Source organism: Harpia harpyja, chromosome 18 (assembly GCF_026419915.1).
Source record: "Harpia harpyja isolate bHarHar1 chromosome 18, bHarHar1 primary haplotype, whole genome shotgun sequence".
Lineage (NCBI taxonomy): Eukaryota > Metazoa > Chordata > Aves > Accipitriformes > Accipitridae > Harpia > Harpia harpyja.
Genome location: NC_068957.1, coordinates 4,175,673 through 4,196,457, shown reverse-complemented (window position 1 = coordinate 4,196,457; position 20,785 = coordinate 4,175,673). Strand labels below are relative to the sequence as shown.

Below are 20,785 nucleotides of genomic sequence, written 5' to 3'. Positions count from 1 at the left end.
CGCTGAAGTCTCAGTGTCCTTGTTCATGTTCTCTCATACATAAAGCACTGGTTAAGCACAGCCCTTAAATATACACCTAACTTTAAACATTGCTGGCTTTAATGATGCGAAAATAATCCCATGTTTTGCTCTTTGGGACCACAGCCTGAAGAGCCATGACTTTGTGCAAAGAAGGAAGGTGAGAGGAGCTCTCTTAAAACCTGGGCAAGTCCCAATACTTGCTGCACTTGGAAAAGTGAACCTGTGTGAGGTGCTGTGAAGCTTTTGTAGTGGGAGTGGGTACTGGGTATTGGGAGTCTGCAGAGCAGCAGCGAGTTTCCACCATGTGGGAAGAAGCGCTTAAAGCGGGTGGGCTGAAGGGTGTTGTGAGATGAAAGTCAAATGCATTTCGTAAAGTGTTGCCTGTGGTTGCATTGGCAGTTTGCAGAGAAAGAGTTGAAAGAGTTGTGGAAAGAAATGTAGTTAGATAGGTAGACTAAGCGTTTGAAGAGGAGGGAGCCTTGAAAGCCATTTACTAAAAAATGCTGTCAAATGTAAATTAAGCAAGGGGGGGGGGAAATGTTTGCAGTTACTTTCTTCAGTTGTGACAAGTTCTACTGCTTCAGTCCATTCCCAGCTCTTTGCAATTTAACTGGGTGACTCTTGAGGTCCAGACAAAGGCCATCATAATTTACATTTGAAGAAATATTTAGTCAAAACTATTACATTTATAGCTACTGCATTCACATCCCTTCTGTATTCATTTTTTGACACTATCGCTGCAATTGCACTGTCAAGAATGAATTTTAAACCAGTATTAGTAAGTCATTTAGTAAAACTCTTAATCCTGCAATTCCTAACAGAAGCTTGTTTATCCCACCTCGGAAAACAAACAGTTGCAAGTCATTGTGACCTGGGTAGTTTTGCTTGGATACAACCTGAATTCAAAATATCCCCTCCACACAGGGAGCTGCTTATGAACAGCTAGTTCAGAGGCCAAAAGTTACTTGTAGCAAGTTTCAGAGGGTAACTTCTGAATAAATGAATATATTGGAGGAAATCATAAGCTGCTTACAGGGTGTTTGCAAACAGAAACAGAGAGTACATTCATCAAAGAAATTACTCGGTTTGAATAACTTGTACAGCTCAAAGCATGTTTACCTGCCTGTGAGGGGAATGGGGAGGCTTAATTGGCAAATGTTGGTATTGTGCTTTAAGACATTGTATGAAAGGCGGTATGAAAGTGAAGCGTTATTGTTACGGTTTCTACATTCTAATTCCTTCTGTAGTTTGTGTGAATGCTGCCTTTTTTTCAGGGCTGTGTAAAGAAGGGACGCAACGGTTGTTCTGCAACACGTGTGTGGGGGGGAGCTCCCCGAAAGATGTCTTCACTCCCAAAGGCACCCAGGCACCCTGGCTGCGTCCGCCCTGCCTGCAGAGCCGGCCCCACACACCCACCTCCCGGTCTGCAGGCACCCAGCGCTGGAAGCAGACTGCCTTGGGGACATTATGGGCCCCGAGTGTCCAGAAAGACTTGCATCTGCTTTAGCTGATGCTGAATATGGCCCTTTTTTTATCAAAAAGGTGTCAGTATTATATTTTAACTTAAGTTTTGCAGAGAAGACAGTAAACATCTTTCATGTAAGTAGTGAAACAGTGACTGCATCCATTCTGTACAACTAACCGGCTGCTCTTTCAAATGAACTTTAAGAAAAGTGCAACATGCAGATGTAGAAAAGCAGGTACAGTTCTTCAGCAGCTGGGCTGGGAAGTACTGTATAAATACTTTCAGACAGTACTTAACAGAGTGTCTCAGTAGTCACTATCTAGAGAGAATCCTTCTCAGTTACATCACCATTGATTTCTGGGAAATGGGTGAGTATCACTGAGAGCAGAATTTGGCGCATATAACTGAGTAATAAAATATCTTTTTGCAGGAAGTATATTTATAAACAAAGAGTGAGCATTGCATCTTCAAGTTACATTTGCAAAGCTACTGCCTGAAAATTGGCATGGCTCCTTCCAGTCAAGGGATCTTAGAAGCAGTTTTGCTGCATCACAAGCTGCAATAGTATCTCTGAGGCTTTGAAAATGAACACCAGTGTCTCTGCAAACAGGATACTCTTTGTGAGTTTTAATTGGAACCAGTCATGTCTGAATGCTGCAGACTTTGAAATAACGTGACTAACCTAAGAAAGCTATTTAAGATCTATCTACAAACAGTATTCCCCAGATACACAGGGGTGAAGAACTTACTGGGATAAAGGCCCAGCATGAGATTGTGCTCTGAACTTGAACAGAATTGAACCAATTTTTTGTGTGTGTGTTGTTTTGAAGACATTTGGGTGCTTCACATATCTTCCTTCCTCTCCTCTCCCTAGCTTGGCAAGAACTAGATGCAAAAATATTATAAGACAGGCTTTTGCAAAGGGGGAATTGAGTCATGGAGAAGCTGAACACCATATATTTAAAGTCAATGTTTGTCGTTACACTTAACAAAACCGGTGATTGGAAGAGGTGAGGGGGAAGGGAAGGGATGTTGGATCATCTTGTATAACCCTGTAATAGTTGTGTAGAAGCAACTGACCTGGCTGAGAATTTAATTTCAGCTTTTGCCACTTGGCTGTGAAGCCCTAGCTAACATATTCAAATACACTTTTGTATTTTGGTACAACAGTCTGTGTCTTTAAATGCTTCCTTAAAGCCAATGGGCGTTGAAAGGAATTTTCTCTGGAAGTAGGTAGTTACTGGGTATCTTGGTGTGGTCTTGATTGCATGCATGCTATATCTTACAAATTTCTGTTAAAAGGGTTACCAGCATTGCCTTGGTTGCACTAATGTGGTCTTTGAGGACTGAGATGAGGAAAATCCTGTTGATTGTGCACTCTGTCCTCTTGGTGAGCACAGGCTGGCCTCTTCCAAAAGCTGTCCCTGCTGACAACCTGGGTGGCTCTTGCAGCTCTGGCGTGGGATGGTAGAGTGCTCTGGTAGCTGTGGTGTAGCAGCGCTCAGAAGCTGGGCACAGTGTTTCACAGGTCTGCGTTCCGGGTTTACCAGGATCTCATCTCCGCTGCACAATGTGGAATATTAGCTCAGAGACCCTGGGACTGCTGCCTCCCCTTCAGTCGGGGTCCTGTGGATTTTGCGATCCTTTGGGCATGGAGTATGTTACTTCAGCCTTGTTCTCCTGGAATTTGCAATTCTGATACAGGTGGGAATTGGAGGGGGTTTTTGTCTTGTTGAGGGGTTTGCTTTCAATAGCTTCTCTAGGAGAAGGTCTTCAGTGGATTATGTGCTTCTTGGAAGTACTGCATAGAAACTTAGTCAACGTGAAGTCAGGGACTTGGGAATTCGTCTTGCACCTAAGAAATGGAAGTTTTGTGACGTTTCTCTCCAAGGAAGAATGCAATCATCAATACCTTGCATGTCGAGTTGAGACAGCGTTACAGGGAGCAAGGTTGCCTGGGAGCCTGCCAGGAGGCGTAGCAAAAACTCATGAAACCGTGTGTTTTGAGTAGAGAGACTTGTGTCTGTATGAACAAGAGGTGTATGGAGGGGATGAAGTAGCAGAGATTATTTCTGGGAGGCAGGAATTGATGCTGCTGCAACATTTAAGGATTCTTAATAAGGCAGTAGTTATCATTTCTGGGCATGGAAAAAGGGTACAAACCTCAACTTATAATCAGGAGGCTGAATGCACTGTTATGCCAAGAGTTTCCTAAGAGTGCTTCGTTGCGTGCTTGCTGGTTTGTCAGATGATGAGAGCGGTGAACGCATTTTGTTTTGAAAGGTAATCTCCAAAGAATGAAATTCTCAGTGAGCCTCACATTTGTAAGAAATCAAGATAATTAGCTTTTAGAATAAAATAGAACATTTCAGTTGGAAGGGACCTACAACAATGATCTAGTCCAACTGCCTGACTACTTCAGGACTGACCAAAAGTTAAAGCATGTTAAGGGTATTGTCCAAATGCCTCTTAAACACTGACAGGTTTGGGGCATCGACCACTTCTCTAGGAATCCTGTTCAGTGTTTGACTACCTTCTCTGTAAAGAAATGCTTCCTAATGTCCAGTCTTTTGACCTTCCAATCTTATCAATATCCTTTTATTTAAAAAAAACCACAAACCAAACCAACAAAACCCTAAAAAAAAAAAAAGAAGAAAGAAAAAAGAGAGAGAACACCAGAATTTGACTGTTTGACTGAATATGTGGACATGGCGTAATCATTTCCAATAGACAGAAGGTGGTTTTGGATGGGGTTGTCCTATGCAGAACAAGACTAGCAGGATCAAGGACTTGTTATTAGGACAGGAAAACCTGGCCTCAGGATGGAGTTTAACTTGGGCTATCATGCTGTTGACACTTCTCTGCAATGTAAACCTGAGAAGTTTCTGAACTGAATACGTCTTGTTGGCCCTCCATTCTTTACAGGTTTTCTCTAAGTTAAGGTTGGAGCAAATAAGTACAAAACACTTAAAATCTGAAGTCTCATGTGATAGTGAATGTTCTTTTGTCATGATGCAGTGGTACATGGAAATTCTCAAAATTAGAATGAATGGAAGAGCAGATGGGCTCTGATCAGGAAAACCATAAATTATAAGTCTCTTGGTGTGTATTGCCTTGTGGTTTGCTTTAGTTTTCATTTAGATCAGCTTTAGAAAGTTAATATCATCCGTTAAACATTTTAGGCTATCTTTCCCCCTCTTTTTTTTTTTTTTTTTTCCGGTTTAGAAGTGAATAAAAGAGCTTTGTACAGTTCTTGAAACCGAGCCTGAAACAGCTCTGAACAAAATATAGTGTTCCTTTCAAAATCTTGGAAATAATTACATCATAGGCAAATTGGGCCAGAAACCGTTAATAGTATTCTTTGTGGAATGAAATCCCATGGGAGGACCTATTTCAGCAAACTGGCATTGTTTACAAATAGATACAGTGACAGATACAGTTGTCCCATTCTAAGGGACAGCTGAAACTTTGTGCCCTGTAATGGACTTCACAGAGTAACCGTCTTGCTTTTGATAACAAGCTGAAAACGTGCCTTGGTGCTTCTGTGGTCAGCCTCACGCCAGTGATCTCAGGGAGTGAAGGCTGTCTTTGGCACTGGAAAAGTATTTGTAGGTGGGTTAAAGAGAAAATAAAAGCCTCTGTTGCTGTAAACTCCTAGTCTGTAAGAATTGCTGGAGGGACAGCGAGCCATGTCCAGATGTCTCTGTTGGATTTCATAAGCTGGGAACTCCCACGTGCTTCCCTGTGCAGAGCTACCTGGGCATCGTGCACTTTCCCTTCACCAGGATAAGACCAGGATAAGTTCTCCCTATTACCTTACAGTAGTTTTCATCGCTGGCTTTTCTTTTTTTTTTTCCCCCCTCACTACTGGAAAACCTGCATTTCAGCATAGAAATCACAAAGATTAGTAATGTTAACTGTTTGACCTAAATCTACAAAAGCATTTAGTTCTCTAGGTAAATAGGCTAGTCTGTACTTGACAGTTAGATCAGCACAAGCCCTAGCCTGGGCACAATTATAGCTATTCCTTGGTGATACAAAGCATGTTATTGCCTACGTACGTGCTTCCGTAGGAGAGTGGGCCATGTTCCTCCATCGCCAGAGCAAGTCTCCCAGTAGATCTCTACCTGGACTGCTGGGCTGTGTCGGCAGAGTGCTCTTGTGGGGACCGGGCACGTGCTGGGGATGGCGGGTTTCTGTGAAGGATCACTTCTGTGCTTTCCCAGGTGGTGTGTTCCAAATGACAAAAACATCCTTCTGTATGACAGCTGCCTCCAATACATGACTTCATTAGTTAAGAGCGCGTGATCTTTTCCACGCTTCTAGGCCTAAAGGCAAAGGTACAGGGAACAACACCTGGTCAGTGGCTGCCTGTGGTTCAGTATTACCTGTGCAGTATACAGGTGGAGGTGAGCAACACCACGGTGTACGGAAGGTCTAGCACTTCACATAGGGCTTGAGCCCGTGAGTAGACATACTCTTTGGCTGGTGAACACCATATTGATCTACCAGCAGAGCAATTGTTTGAGCTGTCCCTAATTTGCTGCAGGCAAAATAAGCCAGAATAGCTCAGATCACTAATTTAACACAAGCTAGCTGACGAAGTCAGCTGGGAAGGGTGCTCATACAAACTGCTCCCCTGATGGAGGTGAGCAACTGGGGTCAGTAACGTCTTTAAGTGCATGTTTGTGAATCAAGATCTCCAGGATCCCTGCTTCGTGATGTATGTACTAGGAAGAGGGCTGGGACCAGCTGTTGCTAGGGTTTTCTACTCTGTGACCCCGGGATGGGTCCCTGGGGTCCCTTGGGGATCCAGGTGTTCAGGAGCCCCACTTTGTGGACTCAGGGACCAGTGCAAAACAGAAGTGTGATGGTATATTTCATTTATTGTTCTTATCACTGGGCAGATGCTTTGAATCTCAGATCTGGCATTTTGGGATCTCATGTAGACGAAATTAAACATGTAAGTCAAGTAATAAAAAAAAAAGTGATTGTTTTATGTGTGGTAATTTGAAAATGGTAACAAAGGCTAAAATGCCCATGTCATGAAAAACAGTCTAGTCTATAAATGTTTCAGTTGGTCATTTAGTTTTTACGTGGAAGGTATTGTCAGTTAAGGCAATGTGGATTTGATTATCCCCTATTAATATATCAGCTGGAAATCCTGGCGAAATTCCAGCTATATCAAAATAAATGCAATTGTTGAGAACGTTAACCTCAGTTCTTAGAAAAAAACAACGAAACAACCCCAAAACCCGCCACCGTGGCAGCTTTACCTGTCCAAAGTGAGAACAGCAATGCTATTACCAGTTAAGCTTCAGGACCTCTTTGTGTAAGTGACAGTCACCATGTTTGGCTGATACCTCTGAAAAAAACCTATGATTTCCACAGCTGAAAAACATAAGTTGCTTTAATTTTAAATTTAACAGAGTAGCTGATGACTGCAATAACTTGCGTTATCTGTGAATCAGCACAAGGAGAGATCCGTAACACATGCACAGTGGTCTGCACGTGCCTTCCATAAAAGGAGCCACATTGATTTTAGGGGGTTGGAAGGCGAGGTGCCTGTAGAATTGTAACCTTTAAAAATACACAGTATAGCCCACATCACATCTGATTTGTCTGAAATCATACTCTATTTTCAGGTCTTAAACCGGTTCATTTTACCAAGCATTGCTTGTTTGTTAAACCAGCTGCTTAATCCAGACTTGAATTTGAATATTTAAGATGCACTAGAAAGATTAGGAATTCAAAAAGTCTTAGCTGCCCTGTGTTTTCCCAACTTAGTAAAGTTTTGGAACGATTTCTGGGTATTTTTTTCCTTAGATCAGTACCCCTGTTCTTAGTGGTCAACAAAAGACTGTACGTGTCCACTCCTTGCTGATGTACCATACTTGGGACTTTATGGTGCTGTTATTCACAGCTATGCCACAAACAACCCTATGGTAACAGACCTGTGTGGTAGCAGGACAGAAAGACTTAAATTGTTTTCAGGATATGATCATTTTCCTGCTTAGGTTTTGATTGATTTTAAAGCAAACATATGCTTGTTTTTATGTGCAAGAAAATTTGTAATTGGTACTTCTGAATGAATTTCCTTTGGGAAGATCATTCCTTTTGAAGCCCCACGCTCCCAGGACTAAACCCTCTCCAAACACAGCAGGGAAGGAGCAGAGATCTTAATGCTTCCTATGCATATCCCCCCAACATACACCTTGTTTCTTACATCATAAAAGTGGTTCACTACAATACCAGGTAGTTTCAGTAAATCATTTGAATTTTGCTTTGGAAGTCTGGTTTTAGAGGAAAATTTGGATCGTAAACAACTACAGGAAAAAAGTTGTAAATAAAAATTTAAAAAGCCTTTAATGGGTTAGAAAAGCTTTATTTTAAAGGTAATATAGTGATTTTTAGGAATTGGCCACTGCATTTCTTTATAGCAACTGACAGTAACCTTATTCAGAGCAAACTTCTGATAGAGAGGCTTCCTTATTCCACCAGAAGGCTTTTCTTGCCCTCTTTCCTGCCTAGGACACCAGCCTTGGCATCCTTACTTGACAAGCATGCTTTGTGTTCTGCTTTTGCAGGAGGCTGTGAGGGCTGCTGAAGATGTCCGATAGTCTGGATATTGAAGAGAAACCTCCAGCCCCACCATTGAGAATGAACAGCAACAATCGCGATTCTTCAGCACTAAACCACAGTTCAAAACCGCTCCCCATGGCCCCTGAGGAGAAGAACAAGAAAGCCAGGCTTCGCTCCATCTTCCCAGGAGGAGGGGATAAAAGTAAAGTATCAGCAATGCAAATGAGTGGCTACATCTCTGTTTGCCTTCTGTTGGTTGTTGGTTGCCGTGTTTACTTTCTGCCACTGTTTTCTTTCTGTTTCAGTTGCAGAACATGGTAAAGTCCTTCCAAAGCCTTCTGTTCCAATTACTCTAGTAACATGTTTCAAAAGAGGAGGAGGTGTTCAGTCAGTTACTTTCTTGTCTTTGAAAAGTCAGTAAAACATCCACACATTGTGCGACTTGCCTTTCAAAAACAACTTTATAGTTAAGCTGGGGAATCCTTTCCTTTGGATTTTGCTTTGCATTTGCAGTAAAAACAGAGATGAGGTTGTGTACAATTGAAAATAAATTTGCAGAAGTGAGAAAGCAATATGCCTGACACTTTTGGGGTTTTTTTTAATGCACTTACATTCCAGGAACAGGAGCAAGGCTCTTCTTGCTTGTTGCTTTTGCAAGTGAGAGTGGACGCAGGATGTCTTGGTTTAAAACCTGCTAGGTGTGCTTACGGCAAGAGAGTCTTTTAAAAATGCAGGAAACAGCATTTCAGTTGCATTCTTTGAAATGCATTTGCAGAAAGGAGTGTGTTTTGAGTTAGCGTATTTACAGAATTAATGGAAGGGATCTTCTTTTTTTTGTAATGCCATGGGAACTGATGGGCTGCACCCACAAGTGCTAAGGAAGCTGGCTGATGTCACTGCAAGGCCACTCTTGATTATCTTTCAAAGGTTATGGTGACTGGGGGATGTTCCTGATGACTGTAAAAAAGCAAATGTCACTTTTGTCTTTAAGAAGGAGGATCTGGGGAACTACGGGCCAGTCAGCCTCACCTTGGTCCCTGGGAAGCTAGTGGAGCAAATCCTCCTAGAAACCATTTCCATACAAATGAGGGATAAGAATGTGATCAGGAATAGTCAGCATGGATTTACGAAGGGGAATTCATGCTGAACCATACTGACAGCCTTCTACCATGAGACGACAGGCTTGGTGGTGAAGGGAGAGCAGTGGGTGTTATTTCTCCTTTAGTACGGTGTTCAACACCACCTGCCATAGGATCCTCACAGACAAACTGGTGAAGTACGGTCTAGATAAGTGGACAACGAGGTGGGCTGAAAACTGGCTGAAATGCTGGTCTCAAAGGGTTGTGATCAGCAGCATGAAATCCATCTGGATTTCGAGAGGGATTCTGCCTTCATCGTGCATTGCTCTTCCTCCAAGGAGAGCTCAGAACTGTAGAACTGTGGTCATTCCCTCACAGCTCCAGCTCACCTGCCCCGTTCATGAGTCCCTTCCGCAGGTCGTGTGGAGCAGTTGAAGGCAGTCTGGTATTCAGAACTCCTCACAGGCAGTAGAAGGCACAGTTTCAGCCCCATTCCTCCCCTCGGTCAGGGGCAGTCTTGATGGCTCCTCTCATGTGAAGGCTGTGACTGGATGGGCCCATTCCTCAGGCAGACCTGGCCGGTTCGCTCTGCGGAGTGCTTCCCAAAACGTCCTCTTCTGGGAACAAAATTAATCTTCAACTGATTCTTTTTAAAGGCCAAAATTAAAGTCTCTCCCAGCTTGTTTAAGTCCTGGAAGGACTTGGGTCACTTCTCCCCCTGACTGCCAGCAGGATGGTATAATCCCTCTCTGAGGGAACATTTCTTAAGTAGGAGCTGCTATGTGAAATGCGTGCAGAAACGGGGAGATCCAGAAACAACCCCTCCTGGAAATGATCAGTGACGTTAAAAATAGATGTAATTAACTGCCAGTCAGAGCAGTCTTAGGAAACATACAAGTATCGTGATTTTAAATGTGACCGTGAGGGAAAGTAAGCTAAGATTTATAGCTTAATTTTGTTGGGTGAAATAATAAATGGAGGAGGTTTAGCTTGGCTGGCCAAGCCCCTTGAGGTGGTTTCGTCTCAGGGTTGGTTTGTGGGTCAGGGTATCAGCTGGCCTGTGCGTGCTTCACAGACTCAGTGACACATTTTTGAGAGTCCTGCTTATAAAACAGAAAGTGGTTGATACGGCTGCTCTCATCTAGTGCAGTGCTTTGCAGCATCACAACTTTATATTAATAGTCCACCACTGGCATTAGTAAACAGAATGTGAAGAAAACACCATGGCAGGGTGTTGCTGCCTGAACCTGCAGGAACTTTGTTGTCTTTCATTTGCTCACCAGACAGGAGGGGTGCGAGGATGGATTTGCTATGGCGTGTTCTCTTCAAGGCAACGGTGTGTGCCGGGACTGCTGTGCTCGGGGACCAGGAATCTTTCGCAGTCACTCCCGTTGGAAGTGCAGGGTTTTCAGTTAGGGTTTGAGCACTTCTGTGTTTAAAACCTTGTTTTGGCAAGCCACTGATGGCTCTGTGGGGCCCCTCTGTGCTTCTACAGTGGAGAGAAGCCCCTTAGGCATTAGTGTCCTGCTCCTTCCCATAGCACCCGACCTCCTTATGTTCCTTGGTATAGCTCTTCTTGCCCCTGTCTCTGGGGTAAGGTGCCCTGTTTCCTGGGGTCAGCAAGCCAAGGCAGACAACTGAAATACGTTTCTGGTGTCACGTGGGCAATCTGTGTGGAACCAGGAGCTGAACCTGTTCCCCCATAGCCCGTGCTGAAGCTGTGAAGTCAGCCTTCCTTCCTTGGGGGTCGTGATGGTGATGGGAGCCACAGTGGAGTTCATAGCGTGAGTGTTTCCTTTCAGCAGAGTGCTGTTACCTCAGGAGAACTGAGAGCAGAAAGAAATGACTTGCCTTCTTCTGGTTGTTTGATACAGCCGTGTTCTTCTTTCATTAAACCACCTGTAATTGCTGTGCTATGAAATAAATGAATACTGTGTGTGAACTGGTGGCTCTATGAAGGCGCTGTAGAGCATTCAACCTAAAGAAATGAGGGGAGCAGGCCCACCACAGCTCAGATGCCCCTTCCAGCTGAAGAGGTACATCTGTGTTAAGATTACTGGTTGAATAATATCACTTCCATTGAAGCTGCTTTGGACTTAGCTGCAGACAGGAGCAGAGTCTGACCTTTAGTCATCTGGTTGCCTCCTGTACAGAAAAACAAGAAAAGAGGGAATGAGAAACACCCAGTGGGGTTAAGATTAATGGAGGAGAAAGAAAAGGACAAGGCTGCTGGGGTAGGACAGGAGGAGCAGAGCAGGAAGGAGGATGGGAGGACAGCATGAGTGACAGGGGAAGGGAGAGGGGATGGAGGAAAGAGCAGAATGGGATAAAGAGGAGGGGAGCAAACAGGAGGGCATTAAGCGTGAGGTCAAACCCTTGCTCCCTCTCTGGAGAAAAGCTGCAGCTTAGCTGAGTCACATTTTTCTCCCAAACAACTGCTCTTTTAACATAATAATGGTGAGGATGATGCAGACTGTGGAGGACAGAACGCTCTTTCCTTGTTCTCTTTTAATCTGTGATAGTCACTGAGGTGGTGTGGGTGGCCCTCATTGCTAACTGCTGTGCATCAGGAGTGTATTGTGAAGGGCATTTATAAGAAAATCAAATAGGAATGTCCAGTATAAAACCCTTGAATCCAGTTAGTCATTGCTTTAAAGAAGTCATGCCTTTTTTGTTTTGCCAGCTTATGTAAAATAGAAATGATTTGAGTTGCAGGGCACAGACAGAAGTGTCAAAATTTTTAGACTGGAGAGGTGTGAGGGTGTTGCAAGGAGATGTTTAATTCCATATTTATTGTTTATCAGCATTTGGACCATAGGTGTTATATCCACAGTCTGGTAGGCAGAGGTCCATGAAGCAGATGAGCCAGATCTTGGGGAATGAGCTGGAACGTTTGTCCCCTGGCAGGAGAGGCCTAGAATGGACAAGTGCTGCTTTTGATGGAACATTTTCTGTAATGCCTTATTTCGCTTCTACGTCTGACTTTTGCTTTGAACTGAATTTGATGATCCTTTAAATCTAATTTTCACTGCATTTGCTTGCAAATGATGAGGTAGGAGAAGCCAGTTTTGTTTTCTGCAATAGAAAGTTATATATGCTGAACAGAGATGACATCTTGTAACTGGCAACATCTATCCTGAAAATTAAACAACATCCTCTAAGAGATAAAAGAAGGGCAAAAGCCTTTGCATTTGTATTTGATATATTGCTGCCATCTTCACTGAATGCTAAATGAAAATAATTAATCAATTCACATTGTGTAGGGGTGTACGATACAGACAAAAGGTAACAGTTAATTATTTAATGAGGATGAATGAAACAATGCAGAGAAAGGATTAGAAACATCCAAAATAGTCTAGACTATAATTATGAAGAGCAGAGCATCTTCCAACTAAAGGAAGCTGTAAGGTAGAATAAGAAAGACGTGCAAAGAGAGGTCTCATGGAGCTACTGTCTATGAGCAAAGACAGACCCAGGCTGGGAGGGGTGCTGATACGTAGGGAGTTCAGCCTTTGGATGAGACCTGTAGGTAAACTTAGGAAGCTGGCAAAAATAATACTAAAACACTGAAGGAAAATGTTAATTAAAAGTTCATGAGCATAGTAGTGCTTTATGTTAGAAGGCTGATGTGCCAGAAAATAGTTTTAGCAAAGCTCCATCCTGGTTGATATTGGTAGAAGGGGACACTTGCTTTTGAAATAAGACACACACAAAATTGTCTTCATCCTGCTGTTTTTGATGTGCATAGCATGGCTGTCACTGGCGCTGCACTGAGCGAATATGGAAGGCACAGTCAGGACCTGAACAACTGCTCCTTTCTCTCCTGCTGATGTGTAACTATGGCATGTGTATTCATTTTCATATTATCCTTAATAAATGGTGATACACTGGCCTTTAGAGATCCTGATATAGAGTCCCATTGTGATAGGCACAGTATAAACCTCTTGTATATCTCTGGGTTTCTCACAACTGTTAGCGTGAAGTCATGTCACATCAGATCTATAGAGCAAGCCTGCTCAGGACCACGATGAGGGTATGTAAACCAGACACAGATTAAACTGGTAAGAGGGGCAGCAGAGGAAAGGTGGGATCCTGGGGTACAGAGTGCTTTCTTTAAAGATGTGAGATGATGTGACTTTTTTGCATTCTACATGAGCGCTTTATGCGTGTCTTATTTCCTGAGTTTGTGTTAATAATTCTCGCATACTGCAAGTGGGCACTGTAATATTTGTTCCGTTCCAATCATTAGCATGTAATTTTTCCGCTGAAATGACAAATGTATTTGGTAGAATGGCAGTTCCCCTCTCGGCTGTTACAGATATATCACTGGCACTAAAGAAGATCCTGCAGATAGCTTTGTATTGTATTATTCAACCATGTGGTAGTTAGTCTTGGAGCACGCTGGTTCTCTGGGGAAGCCAAATATTTCAGGTACCTGCCAGCAGGATAGATGTTTGAACATGGGTTTGTGCGATGTTTATCTGGGCGTTTGGGAGTTGTCCAGAACTGGCATTATTGTTACCATTTTTCAGAGAAATCTCTGTTGAACATGGATTCTTGATGCATCAGAGTGAACGCAGCTTCTCTCAGCCTTTATTCCACTCATTCTTTTTCAGGGTCAATAAAACTGGGCTGAAGTGAGATTTGTCAATAGTAAAAAGCACAGGAGATGGATGACCACAAGGCATGTTACTTTCTAAAGGTGTTAAAATAGGAGGAAGATGAGGAACACATGCAGATTGACTGACTTTCAAGTTTATCTCCTTCAATAAGATACTCCACGTTCTGTGAATACTCGTGGAGTGATTTAAAAACAAGGAATTCCTGGAGACTAATAAAGCCTGGGGTTTATGGTTATGTCTTAGTTAATTGAGAGCTCAAACGAAGCTTTTCCAATAGCATTTATAGGATCTTGTTGCTGTGCAGATTCTGTGGTTTCTAATACAGAGCTGCTGCTTCAGCCTTTTACTCAGAGAGGAGGCAGGAACAGGATCTTGGTCTTCTCCTGAGCTGCCTGTTTTCATAGAACTTGAAGGAACCTGGTTATCTTAAGAAGCCTCTCCTCTGATTTGGCTGAGTTTGACAACAGGTTCAAAGCACGTTGGAGAAAAGACATACATGCAAACAGGCACGCACATGCATGTCCTGGGTGCTTTAGTTCTGCAGGAACCGACAGAGCAAAGTCAAACAGGAGTTAGTTGCTAGATATGAGAACTTGAGGAAAAAAGAACAATATGATAATAGAAATCATACTCGTTAGAGGTAGCCTGAGAAGGCTACTTCATGAACAGCTTGCTTTGGCAGCTGTGACACTGATTGGAAGAAAAACAAAATGAAATAAGACCTTCTAGACCTTCCCAAACAGGAGTTGCCAGTTAGGCTGGTGGTGTATTAGCTTGGGTCTATTTGTCAAGTAAGATGGATGTTAATTGATTTGTTTTCCACTTTTAAAATACTATTTTGAGCACACCTGATTGTGAAAAATTTTGAATGAAAAGCTGTGCAGAAAATAAGTGCGTGTTAACGTTTTGCCTCTAGCCAACAAGAAGAAAGAGAAAGAACGTCCTGAGATCTCTCTTCCTTCAGACTTTGAACACACCATTCATGTGGGATTTGATGCCGTCACTGGAGAATTCACAGTAAGTAACCGCTGTATTGTGTGCTTACCAGAGCTTCTAGTTTCTTGATGGTAAAATAACCTCCTGTTGCCAGAAACGTCAGATGACAGCAGCCAGGCTGTGAAGAAAGAGACTTTTATTTGTTGGGCTTAAGATCTGGAGTGTTTTACTTCTGATTCAGGCTGCTTTTTTTTTCTCCAAGGATTGTCAGCAGAGTGTCTGTGGAAAATGAAAACTAGGAAGAACGTAGGTGTGTGCTTTTATCAGTCCCACAAGCTGCTACAGGGGTTGGTTATTCAGTGTCTTTGGAAAAGCATAAAAAAACCCACACACATGTGCGTAGCGTATGTTGTGCTGTAGACAATCAGCCCCAAAGCGTAAAGTCCAGCTGCTCTGCAGACAGCCCTTGGAGACGCCCAGAAAGTGGCAGCGTTGTGGAAGTCCATTCGTTTTAATTTAATATCCTTCAAAATATGTCCATAGACTAGGTGATCAGACATGTTTCTAGCCTTTATGTATTAATAAAATAGCAGTCAGCTTTTTCTACTTACATCACGACAAAGTGTATGAAGTGTTGGGAAAAGTGAGTCTGATAGAAGCTCCTTGAAGTGTGCAGGGGGCTTCAAAGCATTCTCACTCAGACTACTAGTTAGGTGCTGAAACCATTAATCCTTTAAGGTGGTAGTAAGCTTACATTTGGTTGAGCTGTGGAGGTGAGAGGAAACATTAGCAACTCTCTGTACCATCAGTAGTACCCTGTGAGCTAAGTGGTCAGACTGTGTTATCACCATGCGTCAAATTGTAAAGTGTGGTAGTGCTGACTGGCTGCATACACCAAACAGGATGGGACAAATCATTTGCCTGGACAAAGGATGGTTAATTTTCAGAATTTGAGCCCTAAATGTGATTTCTTCATCTTTTTTTACTTTGCTACTTTTGCTTCTCAAAAACATTGCAGAAAGCTGGAAACTTTCTGTATGCTACAGTAGCAGTAGCAATAGTAATAATAATAGAAGAAAGAAAGACACATTTAATGACAGCATGTCTTCAAAGGAGTAGTGAAATTGAATTATCCTTAGTAATTAGGAAATACAGCTACATTTAAAATATGTGGACTGGTTAATTAGCCTTTTTAAAATAGATGTCACTTATAAAATCTTACTTCAAAATTTATTCTGTGCCAAACCCTAGGGCTTGATTAAATGCCCATTTAAAAAGCCCAGATGTGGTCATTTTTGATCAGAAACTTAGCATAAAGCCTTTAAAATTGTGTTTTCCTTGCTATCTATCCTGGATTTCCTCTTTTTTTCCTCTGTCTATCCCTGTAACCATTTTATTGTTCAGGTTAATCTTCAGTGCCATTCTCTTTATCTTGGTATCATATTACATATTCTGTTACTTTCTGCTTTTATTTTCTCCCTTTTGTGTTTGCATCCTTTCTTCCTGCCTATCTTTTCTTTTCTTCCTTCCTTCTTTCCTCGTTTCACTGCTCTCCCCACTGGATGTTCAGCTGTTCTTATTCTAAATTTGTTCTTCCTTTCAGCCTTCTGCCTTTATTTCTACCCTGTGCTTCAGACTTTTTCCTTCTGGCTCTATGCAAACACGATGGGTCACAATCATATTCTCTCATAGACTGACTGGTGGTGAGGATGATCCCAGTTAGTTTCACGTCCCTGCCAGCTGGGACAAAAAGGACGGACGTCGAGGTTGACACACTTCAGTTCTAAGCACAAGCACTCTGTATCAGTACTTCAGAGATCACGTTTTGGATCAGTTTGAATGTTATTATTATCATCCAGTGTGTCAAAACAGTCTCTAGCATCAGAGATTTTTGAGATTTATTTTTTTTTATGCCAGACGCCACCAGCACAGGTCCTGGCCTTTTATAGAAGAAAGTGATTGTACATGGCTAAACATGTCCAGCTTCATTGCTGTAGCACAATTTCTTTTTATTATATTTTTCCCTTTCAAAACAGTGGACATTAGATGGCTGCTGTTCCGTAATTACATAATATTTCTACAATAATACTTGTTCCTAAAGCACAGAAGTGCAGCACTGCAGTTTGAGAAGGCTGTAACCTATTCAAAACAAACCCAAGGGACAGGTGACTTCCCTCGTGCAGCTTGCCAGCACAGGACTTAACGCTGCAGTCCTTAGTGGAGTAAAATGTCAGTCAAAGCAAGGAGATTGTTGCACCATTAAGAACTAGCTATCAGCTCCCAATTAATCCCAGATGCAAGCATTAAGTTACACATTACATTAGGCATGTTTGATTTGTCCCAACCTGGATACAACCTGTGTATCAGCTGGGTAGTCATGTGGTAAGTATGTCCTGCTGAAGGGACTGCCACCAGCCATGTCATGTAAAAATACTCCCACTGTCTAGTGATCACACTGTCTGTCTCTTTCAAAAGTTTGGAAGTGCCATGGGAATGTCCAATAAATGTGCAAATATATGGGTTTTTTTGTTTTGAATTATTACAGTTGTCATGCCAACAGTGTCTGCTCTACTGGTTATGTGCAATGCATTGGGCCATTTTCTGACACCTAACAGTCACCCCCCAGCTGCATTACCTGATTGCTGTTAGTTGCATCTCAAATCAAAGTTGCATGGGCTCCTGAGTTTCGGCTTTCAGGCTTGAGCACCAAGCTGTGTTGTTGCTCATGAACGTATGTTATATCTCCATTTCACTGTGCTTGGAGCAACCACATTTGCTGAGAAGTAGGGCTTTTAAAGCTCAAAATAAAACTGGTTGGAAACTGTTGGGTGGGAGCATGCTGCTAGAGCTTTATGTTGATTTATTTTGAAGAAACAGTTGCATTTTCTGAATGGAGGAAGAAGTGTGGTTTGCAGGGCTTTGGGGAGTGCGTTTTGTAAGGCATGCATTTTTGAAACAGTTTCCTGATCCCCAATCTAGAATAAAATGTGGTCACCCACCAAACTTTTAAAGTTTCAAGATTATGACATTAGCAAGTGGGAGAAAGTTGTGGCTACAGATCCAAAGAAGTTGCACGTTATTAATCTAATCAAGCATTTCTTTAGAATTGTCCTCATTTTCAGTCTGACACATGTAGATTATTTGTGTTATGACAATACACAACCTCCCAGTGTGAAATCTGAGCTTGACCAGCTGCTTTCTCCACTGCACTTTGTTGACTCACGCACTGGCCAATTGTGATCTTGGGGCTGGAGAACCATTGAAAAAACTTGTGTAGAGCCATTCAAAAATGCTAACCTGGCTTTCAAAACCAGACAAACAGCAAAAGCCCAGACCTTTCTCTATTATTTTTATTTTTTTAACTAAAAAAAGAGATCGCAGGTAATTTTTCCAGTCACTTGCCGTTAATCCTCAGTAATGTATTTTTGAGGGAGAGAAGAACTGGTTTAAAAAAAAGAGGAGGGGGAATGATGCTTCCAAACTTTGGAACAGTTGTGATTTTTCTGTTTTCCTAAGCCTCCCTTCCTGTAGCCTGTCCACCACCTAATCTATTTGGTATCTACCTCGTAACTCCCATTTTAGATGGGACTTCCCCATTTTGGCCCATTGGTTTCCTCCTACCACCTTCTAAGTTGTCCCACATTCTGTTTTAACTTTCTTTTCTTTCTTTATTTACGTCCATTACAGCCAGATCTCTATGGCTCACAGATGTGCACAGGGAAGCTCCCAGAGGTGCGTCACAGGCCCAAAAGAATCTTGCATCAAAATGCTTCTTTGAGATGTCATAGCACTGCAGCAGCAGGTTGATGTGTGTGCAGTAGATTTGTTGCTTGGCTTATCCCACTTTTTTTTTCATTAATCCTAAACTTTGGAGGCCCATGTCACACATTGTTTTGTGGAGAACTTCTTAGGAAGAAGCTATATTAAAGTGTTTGCCTAGGTTGGGGTGGCACCAAGGCTGAGTTTAAATGTACTTCAGGTGTAGTTTTTCATTCAGTAAGCCCTACAATTCGCTGGTAGATGTTGGCTGTGCAGTAAATGGGGAAAATTACAGGCTTTCAAATTTAGGAAATTATACTGGATATTTAAAGCAATTTTTCATCGATATAATTTCAATACAGAGCTACGGCTTTCAGCGATTGGATCAATTTTCAAATGCCACCCTCACTCGTAAGCTGTCCGAGAATTCATGTAAGGCTTTGGCACTCTCAGCCTTTTTTCTGAGTCCCTGGTTTCTGTATATTTACAGTAGAGAACCTACAGAGCTACAGGAGCTCGAAAAAGAGACATCCTTAGCAGTAGTGGTACAACTCAGTGTTATGATTTTGAGAATTTAAATGCATATTCTTAACCCCGCAGCGTTCCCTGGTGTGCTGAAAATTTATTGTATCAGGGTGGGGTTTACCTTTTAATCAGACAGCAGCGATCGTTTCAGCAAAATGTGTTTGCATTATTGAGCATTAAAAATCCAGTGTAAAGCTCCTAAAATACACTGTGTTGTCCACAAATATAGAATAGTCTTGTTATGTCTGCACTGAATCACCAGGAAAACAAGCTAATCCTTAAATCATTATTCCATGGAAGAGCAGAGTTGATTTAAAGATGAGTTTCATGCACTTTTTTTCCTATCACAGTCATAACTTTCTTTTCTTTTTAAAGTTGGATCCTGGTTTTAGCTCTATATTTTGATAGAGAAGAGAATGATTGCATCTAATGTATAAGCTACTAATTTTAATTGTAAGGTGTCAATCAAAATTTCTGAAAGTAATCTTACAGGTAGCATGGGATCTTGGTAAAGATCCGTGAGGCTGTGGCTGTTAAATATTCTAAATCCGCATTCTTTCCACTTGGCATCTACAGGGCATTCCAGAGCAGTGGGCCAGGCTACTACAGACCTCCAACATAACAAAACTGGAGCAGAAGAAGAACCCACAAGCTGTTCTAGATGTTCTCAAATTTTATGATTCCAAAGAAACAGTTAACAACCAGAAATATATGAGCTTTACGTCAGGAGGTAAGTCTGACATCTCACTGTGAAAAAGGGAGTGTCAGGCCCCAAAATGAGTCAGACCGACATTCAACATTCAAGTGGTCAAGAAGCAACCTTATAAATCCACTTTGTGGAATACTCCTGGAATGAATTCTATTTCTCCTTTTGTCCCCTAAATGCCATTGAAACTGTGACTTTTTCGCTTGTTATTAGAACTAAATAAGATTCTAGATGGAACAATCATTACCAATTTTAGTCAGAAGCATTAGTGGCCAAAGGTCATGTGTCCTTCTGTTTCTTCACATCCTTGTTTCTTCACAGTTTTCAGATTGGGGTATGGGCTATGCTTGTTTTGTGCCTTTTATGAGTTACTCTTGGATCCTTTGGGCAATAGGTTATGGACTATGAGGATTTTTTGTGATACTTTGTGATAGAGGAGAATTTTCAAGGATTTTTTTGCGTTAGCTCTAGAGAAGATTAGGTTGCTCTGCATAAATTCACAAAGCAAGCTAGGATGGCTGCTATTGTGATGTAAAAGGAGTATTTGCACAGAGGATGAGAAGGAAAGCGTCAGGGTCCAGAGCAATCTCTGTAGCATGCTCATTCATTCCAGGAAGATCCTCATGATTTAGGCATTACCATCCAAAAGCCTTTGTGACGGGGGTGTCATTTTTTCCCTTGGTTGTGTACAGTCTGCAAAACTGTAGTGTAGCGTTGCAAAAATAAGAGCAAGTCTTGCTGCAGTTTGCGTTTTTTTTTTTTTTTTTCTTTGGCCATTCTTTTTTGCTAGACAAACTCTGGCTGGTGACACATCTAGCAAGCAAGCAGAGGTTTTTACTAGGTGCAGCATATCTGGCTTTTGTATCAGTGTGTTCTTTTGCTATTCCTTAATAACTGATTTGATTTTTAAACAAAAATACTATTAAGATACCATTAGTTTGGGAAAGCTCATGTCAACAGCTTCAGCTAATAAGGGGGTGTCTCTATCCAACAGGGTGTGGACAGCATTTGTAATTTAACCTGCAGTGCTTCAGTTCCCTACCCATGATAGTCTGTGGCAGCGGAGTCTAATTTCCTCAATTTGCTGGTT

At 42.0% G+C, this 20,785-nt stretch overlaps 1 protein-coding gene across 4 annotated transcripts in view; it reads left to right on the top strand.

Annotated features, from left to right (window-relative positions):
• Window positions 1-20,785, top strand: part of PAK3 (p21 (RAC1) activated kinase 3) — a 146,429-nt gene that overhangs the window by 100,428 nt on the left and 25,216 nt on the right. For 3 of the 4 annotated variants that reach the window (XM_052813727.1, XM_052813728.1, XM_052813729.1), the window contains exons 2-5: window positions 8,074-8,270; window positions 14,686-14,786; window positions 18,393-18,437; window positions 19,566-19,719. In XM_052813727.1, coding sequence (XP_052669687.1) covers window positions 8,096-8,270; window positions 14,686-14,786; window positions 18,393-18,437; window positions 19,566-19,719 — 475 coding nt within the window. In that variant the 5' untranslated portion in view covers window positions 8,074-8,095. The remainder of the gene's footprint in view (window positions 1-8,073; window positions 8,271-14,685; window positions 14,787-18,392; window positions 18,438-19,565; window positions 19,720-20,785) is intronic. The other variant, XM_052813730.1, reaches the window with a different exon arrangement.